We start from the raw sequence: 12,144 nt of genomic DNA on the forward strand, positions 1-12,144 counted from the left end.
ACTATGTCAAATGTTGACCTTCTCTAGTTCACAGTGGGAAGGGAGGGAAAAAGTTCTAAACTTAAAAGCAAAACAAATATAAATACTTTAAAAAAAATGTAGAAAGGTAGTTCCAGTTGATTAAACCCCAACTAATAATAATTTCACTACTAAAAAGATAGTAGTAATAATAAGAACTGCTATTCTGATTCTAACCATCAAGGAAGAAATGGTCACTATAATGAAAATTATAAGAATTGAAAGAGAGTGATGATTACAAATGGCTACCTCAACAGGAAGAGTCTGTACATGATCCGATATCAAAGGGTTACTTTCAAGATCCAATTAAATCAAGTTTGCAAAACTTTAAGCACAAAGCTGGACACACAGGAAGCATTATAGAAATGGCTAGCTATTAGTTATCAAGCATCAATAGATAACGAAATAAAAGCCAAATATTCTCTGACATACTTCCCCCCCTCCCCTGAGGCTGGGGTTAAGTGACTTGCCCAGGGTCACACAGCTAGGAAGTGTTAAGTGTCTGAGGCAGATTTGAACTCAGGTCCTCCTGAATTCAGGGCTGCTGCTTTTTCCACTGCGCCACCTAGTTGCCCCTCTGGCATACTTCTTAGATGACTTTGTGAGAATAGATTTCCAAGGTTTACACAAAGGATAAATAGGATCCGATGGCTTAGGAAGTATTCTACAAATATCAACTTATTTGATGAGAGAACTAACCTATCAAGTCAGGGAAGGGGAAGCTACAGAGGATCAATACCATGTTGCCTTAGGTCTTCTAAGAATGACAGGAGAATGAACATTAGAATGATCCCTCCTTGCCTGTCTCCACAGAGGAGAACAATAAGGGATGACTGGAAGGTAGGATGGGGCATTAATTATGCTAAAGGAAAGACCCAGGTTAAAGAAAAGATGAATGGATAAACCCAAAGACCTCAGCTTCTGGGATAAGAACTCACTATTTGACAAAAATTGCTGGGTAAACTGGAAAATAGTATGGCAAAAATTAAATATTGACCAACATCTGACACCCTATATCAAGAAAAGGTTGAAATGACTTCAAGACTTAGAAATAAAACAAATTAGGAGAACAAGGGATAGTCTACCTCTCAGATCTGTGGATAAGGGAAGAATTTATGACCAAAGAAGAACTAGAGAGCATTATGAAATGCAAAATGAATGACTTTGATTACATTAAATTAAAGATGTTTTGCTCAAACAAAACCAATTAAGCCAAGATTAGAAGGGAAGCAGAAAGTTGGGGAAAAACATTTTATAGTCAGTGTTTCTGACAAATCTCATTTCTAAAACGCATAGAAAATGGACTTAAATTTATAAGAATACAAGCCATTCCCCAATTGATAAATGTTCAAAGGTTCTATGAACAATTTTCAGATGAAGAAATTAAAGCCATTTCTAGTCATATGAAAAAAATGTTCTAAAAAATCATACTGATTTAGAGAAATGCAAATTAAGACAATTCTGAGGTATCACTTCATACCTCTCATATTGGCTAAGATAAAAGAAAAAGATAATGATAAGTGATGGAGGGGACATGGTAAAACTGAGACACTAGTGCATTGCTGATGGAGCTGTGAAATGATCCAACCATTCTGGAGAGCAATTTGGAACTATCCCCGAAAGGCTATCAAACTGCAGACACCAGTGAGACATCCAGCAAATTGCAGAGATCCAGCAGTGTCTCTACTGGGCTTGTATCTCAGAGAGGGAATTACTGCAAAGCAGGTGAAACTCTGGACAAGTTTGGCCACTCTGGAAAGCAAACTGAATTGTTAAATCAATGGTTAAAATGTTTGGTTCTTTGACTCAGAGATCTCCCTGCTAGCCATGTACTCCAGAGAGGTCAAAAACAGGAAACATATATACTCATACTCCACCCACACATACATCCACCTTTTCTTTCTTTTCCTCTCCTTCCCTCTCTCTCTAGCAACAGTTTTTTGGTGGAAAGCAAAGGACTATAAAACAAAGTAATTATTCATCACTTAGGGAAAGACTAAAACCTAACGGTTTATTATTACTGAGTAGTTAAGCTATAATTATAAAGAATTCAGAGAAGTATGAGAGTACTGAAATGAACTGCTAGAGAGAGAAATTTAGAAATCAGAAAAATTATCATGAACTCCAAGATTATATCCTGTATCCCCTCCAGTGCCCAGGACGAGGGGATAACAAATGTGAGCTGAGCTGCCTCTGGAGCAACAGATGATGGACTATCCAATGCTAGCTTATTTTTCTACTCAAAATGTTCATAAAGATAATGGAGAATTAAGATCTTTGAGGAGGCAATGGAAAGATGCAACATACTGTCCCTAACAGAGACTTCTGCTCTGGAGATGGTGCAAAGCAAAAGCCAGGAAATCTGAAGAGAGAACGATTCATGCAGCAACAAAGAAGAGCATCAGTGTAGTGCTGGCGTGTCCATGCTCATCCACAGAATGTTAGAGGCTTTGAAAGGAGTCTCTCACTTTGGACAGAGCCTCTTGGAGAATTTCTAGGACATGAGCAACCATGGAATAGAATGAAGAGGTATGGACCAACTGCAATCTACTCTGATGGAGCAAGTACCCAGAGAAAGATCTAGAAGCAGAAAATAGGACATTTTATATGATAATGGTGCTCATTTGTTATTTCTAGACACAACTTAAGTTTGACCTAAACTTCAGATCACTCACAAATGTTCAGGGCTCATTTTTCTCTTAATCATTAATCATATAATTTTTTGCATATGATTCTAAACTTTAATTTACTTTTTTAATTAAAAATAAAAATATAAACAAAACAATGAAATTCACATGGACTTTCACAAAATTTTGGATCAAAATAGCAATCAAACACAAAAGAGAAAAATATTGGTTGAGTCCTTAAATGTCAATCCAGTTGGTAGTGTGGGCAATTTTTCATTATATTTCCATATTCCATACGTTAATCATACACTCTTACCTGCAATAACTGTATCTGAACAAACTGAGCTCCAGTTGTTGGATCTTGTTCTGTTAAGCCTCCATTCGGCACTACAATATTCCCACTGCTATGACTTGTAGAGAAATTAGTGGGACTCACTTTGCCACCTTTTAATTTCCTTTGAGTAGATCCTGATGATCCTGAAACAAAGTAGATGTACTGATAAACTTAGTATGCTAAATTTATTTATTATGTTTGTATATCATTTTCTTATATCAGTTCACTTCCTTCATATATTCAAAAGAGAAATTCTTTACCTTTTCCTAGACTTCAAAATCCCCCAAGAAGGAACCTAAAAAGAAACCTCTAAATGTCATGAATTATTTCAGCTAGCTTGACCTTTTACTAATTAATGGAAGCAAAACTGAACGTTTCCTGCCTTCTCTAATTCCTGAATAATCCCTGTGATTTCATCAGTGTAGATGCTCATTTTGCAAAGGATGCAACTCACAAAATCCTCATAAAGGTGAAGTTTTGTAAACTCCTATGGCCAAAAACTCCTCTCCTGGTGGCCAAGCTTGTAGTGATGATGTTCTCTGAATCTTACCAGCTTCACTAGGTTTGTGCTCAAAGCCTTTCTGTCTATGCCAGAAGCTCTGCTATCAACCTTTATTAACCCATTGCTGTAACTTCCTCCCATGCCTTCAGGTGGAACTAGAGTAAGAATTTATGCTTTCTATAATATGTGCATAAAATTTGGGAGGCTAAAGATGGCCAAAATATAGAGTTATTAGCCCAACTGAAAATTTGTTTTTTCATTCACTGTTTCAAAAATTTTATCAGAAGAGAAAATGATTGACAAGTCATACATTCACTCTGTTGACAACAAATTATCTCAGTATTAAGCTCAACATTGCCAGTTTAATTAAAAAGTCATCATATGAGGAAAACTCAATCTTTTGATCCTTACTTTTGGAGAAGGTGGTCCAAGTCTCCAAAATTTTACTTTGTATGGCTATCTTCCAATAAGGAAATCCTTCCATTAATTGAGCCTGACCACCTCTTTGCCACTTTATAATTTTACAGGGTTGCTTGAGGCACAGAGGTATGAAATTACTTGGCTGGGGTCCTACTTAGCTAGTATCTTTCTGATTATGAGGCTAGCCCTTTATACTACAGCATGAGGTCTCTCCCATTTACTTTTACTTAAGCAACACAAAAAAAAAAAGGAGAAAGAATTGAACTTAAAAGCATGATTCTTATGAAGTAAACTAGATTTTCAGTGAGCCATTAGTAAGGAAAGGAAATAAAACTTTCTGTGTATCCTGGGGAATATCACCTAGTTTGTAAGGGCCTCAGTTCCCTCACCAGATTCTATGACCCGAAAGACCTTTACAGCTCTAAATTCTATGACTATCTTCAGGACTTTATCAAGCCATGCTGCCCACACTTTCTGCGAGATATAATGGACCTAGGGTGTAGAATGGGATTAATCAATGTGGAATAAACTATGCATATCTGTCACAAAGTTTCTGCTTTTCTATTTTTCCCCCAATTGCAAGGGGGAAGACAGGAAAAAAAGAAAATGGTTTTAGCAGGGGAAAAAACTAATTTAAAAAAAGTTTGTATTAAGTATATAATGCTGAGTGAATGTTATTTCTTAAAACAACCAGTAGATGGCAATCTTACAACGCTACAGTGGAAAATGCTTTGGTTTCCCATTTGGTCAGGGGACAAAAGCTGAGGATTGTCCCAAACCTTCAGACTAGGAGATTGAGTCAGAAGAGTGGCCAGGATGGGCTAGAATTAAACTGACCAAGAGCAGACCAAGAGGTTCCTGAAGCCTGACGGCAAGAAGTCAGAATGGCCCTAATCTCTCCAAGGCATTAAAGACTAAATAGGGATGAAGCATATGTGCTCAGGGAGCTAGAAGCCCTCTTCCTTGGGATGTCCTCAGGGCTGAGTTACTCTCCATGGTTAGGGATAAACCCAACCATCTTTCACCTCCCTATACTCTAGCCCATTCTATGCAAATTTACTTATGACCATTTGATCATTACAACTCCACACAGTGTCCTAGATAATTGTCCCCTGACCCCCTCCAGCACCTACTGCCGTGCCAGGGGCAGGGCTTTTGGTGCCCTTGGGTCTCTAATTCCTCTGAAAACAAAACAAAACAAGAACTTCTCACCTCGCCCTAATGTTTAGGTGTGCTTGGATCCCTGGCCACAACTCTGGAGAGAGGATCTGCAATCTGCCCTGTGGATAAGAACACTGGGGGCAACCTCTTGCTCGCCAAGCCTCATCGGGAAATGCTCAATCCCAAGGTTGGAAAAGTCTTAGAAATCTTTGCTTAGCTCTTCATCATTCCCACTTGGCCACTGGGTTTGGAGAGTTATGTACCATCCAAATAAGTAACATGTTATTAACTCAAAAAATGGTGACGGCATCAGTGAAGACCGAAAAAGCATTAAATGAATGACTGAAAGGCAAGAACTATAAAGGTGTGCCAGTCAATAGCATGTTTCCAGTAAGGAGCCCTTAGCCTCAGTGTCCTGCTCCAGCTTCCCATAGAAGAGGCACAGCCTTCTACTGAGAAGGAACTCAAATTCAAAGTCAGTCAAATGGAAGGGGTTTGTAAAAGGGGAGCTGACCACATGCGGCTTCTGCCTTGCACAATGACTTCACTAACACTGTAAAACAGGACTCCACTGCCTTCTCTTCCCTGCCTCCTACAGGAGGAGATGTGTTCACACAACTGCAAGCTGGCTTTGGCCAGAAGGCAGAAAAAGCAAGCTCCCGTTGGGCAGCGGTGGCAGCGGTGGGGGCAGCAGTACTAGCTGGAGCAGTAATGGCAGCAGCAGCGTGCCCCGGGGCCAGACGTGAGGAGGCTGTTGCAGAGTCCTGAGTCTGAGTCGAAGGACGCCTAAGCAAGGTGAGTCTAACTGTAGCTAAAGTGGATTGTCAGGTGAGTGACCGTGAAGACTGTCTGCCATAGCCCAGGCAGTTAGTAATCAAGTCCTCAGAGTCCCGGAGGGGAGGCGGAGGGAGAAGAGGAGAGACATGGGAGGAAGGGAGGAAGGTGAGTGCTCTCTTGGAGGCAGGACAGAGAGCAGGGAGCTAGGGGTTACTCAAGAAGATCATGTGCCTTCCTTTGACTGTTAAAGTGATGTCCTTCAGGGCAAGGGACTTCTTCTCTCTGAACCTCAGTTTCCTCATCTGTAAAACAGGGATATGAATTTAATTTGCACAAATGTTCATTAAGTGCCTAGATGTGCAAAGCACAATGCATACAGAAATGAAAAAATGTGTTCCCTCTCACAGGGCTCACCAAGCATGAATTACAGCCCCATCTGCTACAGGGACCTTTGAAAGGGGAACAAGAAGAGGCCTGAGGTGGGTCTCTTAGGCCCCGCTAGAATCTCCATACTCGGTTCCACAACTGGAAACTCCCCAGAGATGTCAGCCTGCCACCAGCACGGCGGAGCTGAATTAGAGGAACACGAGCCATGGGGTGGGAACCTAGCAACTGGGCACCATATGCAGGGCGAATATCTCATGCATGAAACTGGGTGAAGACGAGCTGGCTAGCTGCAGACAAGGGGCTGCCCCTCCATCTCCATTCAGCTGTTGCCCAGCAGCCCTGCAGGACTCACTGCCCAGGCAGAGGAGGAGCGCCCTCAATAGTGGCTCTGGGCATAGGAAGCTTGAGGGCAGCCAGTGCTTCCTGCCTCTGGCTGCCTGGTGGCGCCTCCCACAGAACCATGCACTGTGAGCCTTACCAAGCTGCCTACCAGGCTGGAATCATTCTCTCTGCTGCTGCCCAGAGCCCAGGAAACATGCTCATCCAGGGCTGCAGCCAGACTCAACTTGCTGGAATTTCTTTTACCAAGAACTCTGGAACTGATCCACCAGCACGTGAATATCAATGATCGGATGGGCACAGTTAAATGCCTAAGCTAAAATACAACTCTCCAAGTACCTTTCTAGAATGGAATGGATGCCAAATCTCTCTAGCACTGAATTGAATCTAATAGTCACTGACAGGATGCTCTCTCAACTCAAAAAGGAAGGGCTAGAAAACACATTTTGGCTCTTGTACATCTTGGGGCTGGGCAGAGGGGGGGAGGCTCCCCAAATCCCACAACCAGCACTAGCAGCTCTGGTAACAAGAGGACCCTAGCTACAAGACTAGCAAAATCCCAAGGCTAGTCTTCCCAACGCTAGTGATCCCAAGGTCACTCCTCAGATGTCCTGTCTCCTTTCTAGCTCCTAACTGCAGGATTTTCTAATTCAACTAAACTAATATTTACCAGGTACCTACTTTATGCAATGATTGCACAAAGCAATCTCTGACTCAAAAGGTCTACAAGATATGTATCAAATGAAACAAAATAAAATTAGTTTGGTAAACTACATTCCAAACTGAAACCCATTTTTTAAAAACTGAGAAAACTGAAGTACCCCCATTCTAACAAAAACAAAACATAGCAATCTAGCCCATCAAAAGGTTCTCTGCATGGCAGTTATTTGTACAGAGCTAGACTCACTTTCCTCTATCTCTGATGCCTCCCAGTGTTTTACACATACTAAGTACTTCAAAAACATCTTGTCCAGTTATTTCTTTGAGCCAAAATCCTAATTCTATTTGGTTCTCAACAATGCCCCCATCCCTAATCTTTTATCTTTACCCCAACAACAGGGGCTATGTCTCCACTTCCTGTGCACACCATGAATGTTGCTGTGGCCCCTGATGTATTCAGGTCAAGGGGGCCCCTCTCCCCCCAAAAATTCTTTTTATAGTGTTTGTCACATGCAACAATGTGGAGATATAGGAAAGGAAAAACTCCCATGTGTTTAAAAAATGAATTTCTAAATTACAGAACAGAATCATTAGACATTTATTTCTACTTCAGGAGGTTGTTTCCCCCTCCCAAAGTTTTCAAGCAAAGTCCCTTTAAATACTGAGCTCCACTAGTGAAGTAGGGTGATATGATTTACACTCAACTTTTCAGGAAAGTGAAATAAATGTACACTGAACTGAAGATTGCAAGCATCTTCTAGATTTTGAAGACATTCCACCATAATACAGGATTTAAACAGACCTCAAAAGCAGACCTATTTTAAAAGCCATTTTACTTCAAAGAGATTAATGTGAAATGACCCACCAGCCACTGAGAGAAAAGCTAAATTCCCTTGGACTCCACCCCTTTACCAAGAGAAAGGAGAGCCCAGGGGCCAATGCCCTTCTCACCTGTGCTGCTTCCTGGCCCTTTCTCTTTTTTTTTCTTGACTAGCTGAATGGCTCGATAATCAGTTCTTGCTGAGCCCCCACTTTCCTGAGACCAAAGAAAAGTTTGTGAGTCACTCGAGCTAAACAACAAAGGAATGAAAAAAAGCAAGGGCAGCAAAGCATAACTTATGGAATTTGTTCCTCAAATAAAATTAAGCATTCTAATCTTTTTATAAAAAAATAATTCCAAGACACCAAATGAAAGCCCCAAATTTCCCATTAGCACACAAGAAACCCAAATTCCACATCCAACCATATCTGCCTACAGATGAGGTCACAGAACACCTCAATTAGCCAATTTGGTCAGGGAAAGAGGGGTCTACATAAACATGGATTTGACCCCCTTTAAATGGGAAGATCATTTCATTTCACTGGGAGTGAAATAGGGATGACATTTGATTTTGCTGGTTAAAGGGAACTCCCAAGTGGGAAAACTCCCTCTTACCAAAGCACAAACCTTAACTTAAGAGGCGAAGACCTGTCCAGAGTCCTGACAAAGGAAGTAATTCTCGGGGTCCCATGGCCAAGCTGTGTCGAAGGGGAGAGTTGACCCCAGGCCTTCCTGTCCTTGAGGTGGGCAGAATGGAAATCTTTAAACTACAACTCACACCTACATGTCCGAAGACATTTAAAAAGTCTTTCTGATGACTAAGCTATCTCTAGGAACCTCCATGACCAGACAAGAATGTTGGGCCATGAAGCCAGGTCAGAACATCTACTCCATACCCCAATAGCTTGTATGGCTGGCTTCTTGTGGTTTTTCAATCTCTTCTTTTGTTGTGGATGTTAATACTCTCCAATTACCCAAGGCCCACCAGCCTTTCTTCATGGCTGATCCTAATTCACCTGTTGTTAGTGAGGAACCCAGATGACAAAGTTTGTCAGAAATGTGTTTAAAACACAAGTCAATAGGAGAGCACTCAGCACAGAATCTGGCACAGAACAAATAAATGCCATAAAAATGTTGGTTATTATTAGTCATGATTTCCTAGACCTCAGCCTCATTCTCAACAGGTGGAGCTGCCAGACTTCAGGATCAGGATGGTCTCTTAATTAAATGATGAGGCAAATAACTGAAAATTTCTTGTTCCATTTCTCCATTTGACAAAACAGAAGTTTAAAGCCAGAAGAGATCTTAGACACCAGCCAGCCCAAGCCAATTCTCACTCTGAATCCTACTTCCAGTCTAGCTCCCTGAGTAGAAGTCAGAAGGCAAAGGGACAGGGGACACATTAGGTGTAGAAAAGCTCCAGCTACAGAAGAGGAATCCTGGCACAATGATGATCCAACCTGAAGCAGCAGCACTTTCTGTAAAGTCCAGTGCCTTCCTCAACCCAGAGGAGACCCTGATCCCATGACCTGCTCAGGTCCTTAGTCATTTGGAGAGTTGAATACAGTATTCAGAGATACTGGGGTCCTTCCAGGACAGGACTCAATCGTGACTATCAGACTCTCAGTCTATTATTGCCAAAGTGAACAATGTCTGTATATTCTTCCCAAATCAGTGTTAGGATACTGAATTCTTCCAAAAATATTTGGTTATTCCTTTGCAAGAATCTATCTGGTATAAACCAAGTCTTAAGGTTAAATATTCCTAAAACTTTTCATGAAGACTCAAAAGCACACAAACAACATTCCATGTTCCCTTTTCATTTCATTACTTGATAAACAATTAATATTAAATTAGCAATTTGACTTTTTAAAATCACACAAGGTGGTTCCTTCCCTGCCTCTGGTTCTAAAAGCCTTTAAGGGAGGGCTTCTTAACCGAGCCTCAGGGAGCTTATTTTGTTTTGTCTCCAATCTATAATTAGATAAATGAAAAGATTTGGTTTCTTTGGTAAACTTATGCATCTTATTTTATACATTTTAATGAGAAGGGTCCTTAGCCTCTTTCAGACTGTGAAGTCCATGACACAAACAAGGTGAAGCCCTCTGCCTCGAGGACTTTTCATAAAGACACAATGTTTCAAGTACAAAATAAGTATTTCTGGAGGCAAAATTGAGGAAAAACACATTATCTTCTTCCATTACTGAAGACGTGCAGTTTCTTTAGCAAAAGTTTCTTTTTAAAAAAAAAAAAATTCTAAAGTCAAAGGCATGAAAGGATTTTGAAAGGGTCATCCAATCCAACTCTCATTTTACAAGAGAATCAGACTCAGGTCTGAGGTCACATAGCTGCTTAGAATCAAGCATGCTACAAAGCTTGAAGTACTAGATAAATGGTCACTAGTTGGTTATTTATCATTATTTTGACAACCTAGAGTGCCCAACTCCCAGTTCTATGTTCTTTCTACTGTATCATGTGCTTAGGTAAACCAAATGTCAACTTTAAGCCAAAAAGCATCCTAAAAATTGGATATTCCATCAATTACTACCTACCAAAAATGAGCTCCCAGGCACTGTGTTAAGATCCATTTCTTTCTGAGCACTGTAGCTTGCTGTTGGATTGGAGAATACAAACTGAGTCACAACTTTGCTCCCTTCCTGTTGTCCGACAATGTCTGAGCTAGGAAGCAAGTCCTGTTCGGTTTTGGGTGGCGTCAGGAGTCCAGGAACATTGCTCCCAGTGAGGCTGCTGGACGGAGTTAGTGTGGCTGGCTCTATTGTTAAGTTATTGCTAGATGTCAGAGTAGGAAGATCTTGACCAGAGTTCTTCACCGACAGAGATGCCAGAGACCCCAGTGCTTCTGCATTTACAGTCTGGACATCATCCAAATTTAAAGTGCTTTGTTGTAAAACTGTGGTGGTCGTACCCAGCAACAGAGAGCTATCGAGACTGTGAGGCATGTCACTGCTGGCCACCAATATCAAGGGGTCCACAGCCTGCCCCAAGGAATTGTTGTTATTATTAACAGAAAGGTTCCCCCCAAGAGTTGAGCTCACTGAAGCAACATCTATTGTTAAAATTCCAGAGTTCACTAATGCCATGTCTGTTGTAATTGCAGAATTGTTATTAGACACATTAGAGAAGAGAGACACAAGGTCTATATTGCTAAGATCGTTCTGCGCAGGGCTGGTAAGTTCACTGCTGGGTGTAAGAAAACTTGTAGCTTCAAGCTGGCTTAAGAGGTCTAAAAAGCAATAAAATAATCATATGATTATTCTCTGTAAGACATTCAGCTGAATGAAATTAACATATAATTTTCATCCTTTTCCAGCTATTATTTCCATAGAAAACTTCTGAAATTTATACTTAAAGAGTTTTTACTCTTATACTCATATTTCTCATTTTACTCTTGTACTCATATGGTGATACATTACCTACATATAGCAAGGAACAGTTAATATTTATATAGTGCTTTTAAAGTATAGAAAACACTTTTCCATAAAATTTATGTCCAAGGGGAGTGCCTAAGTGATCCATAAGGAGCCACCTTCTGAGACACTCCCATTTGCCTTGCCTAATCTGGCTTGGAGGCATGTGTAAAGGGCATCACTCTTTCTTACACTAGTTACTGGCACCAGGCTAGAAAAGCTCTCGTTCCCTGAACTGCTTTAATCTTCCACCTTCCTCATACACTTCCTCTATCTAACTCATGAAGCTCCCAGATTCTAACCTGTGCCCACCCCTTAGCTCAAAGTCTCACATGGCTAACCCATGCACAGCCAGTCTGTCCCTAGCTCCCCTTTCTGGTTCTACTTCCCAATGCCTTTCTCTTTCACCTCTCAAGTGCTTCAAACTAACCTGCTGACTTAGGCCCTACAACTGGGTGGCCTGGTGCCATCCCATTCTCCAGCTTCAAAGCAGTTCTTTGGCTCCTCCTCCTCCCCTCCCCCCTTTCAGATTTCTCAGCTCATTCCTCAGCTCACCAAACCTTTGTTTCCCTCAGATCCTTCATAGTCTCCTTCCCAATCCTGCCTCTCCCCCTCAGCTGAAAGAGCAGAAACCATTGATTATGAATGAGCTTCCTTTCTTCCCCTTCTCT

The 12,144-nt window shown here is 41.1% G+C and overlaps 1 protein-coding gene across 1 annotated transcript in view; it reads right to left on the reverse strand.

Moving 5' to 3' along the window:
- ZXDC (ZXD family zinc finger C) overlaps positions 1-12,144 on the reverse strand; it is a 28,156-nt gene that overhangs the window by 5,197 nt on the left and 10,815 nt on the right. Inside the window, exons 6-8 of the mRNA XM_074282865.1 lie at positions 10,598-11,289; positions 8,177-8,261; positions 2,962-3,122 (exon numbers count right to left, since the gene is read on the reverse strand). Coding sequence (XP_074138966.1) covers positions 2,962-3,122; positions 8,177-8,261; positions 10,598-11,289 — 938 coding nt within the window. The remainder of the gene's footprint in view (positions 1-2,961; positions 3,123-8,176; positions 8,262-10,597; positions 11,290-12,144) is intronic.

Source organism: Sminthopsis crassicaudata, chromosome 1 (assembly GCF_048593235.1).
Source record: "Sminthopsis crassicaudata isolate SCR6 chromosome 1, ASM4859323v1, whole genome shotgun sequence".
Classification (NCBI taxonomy): Eukaryota; Metazoa; Chordata; class Mammalia; order Dasyuromorphia; family Dasyuridae; genus Sminthopsis; species Sminthopsis crassicaudata.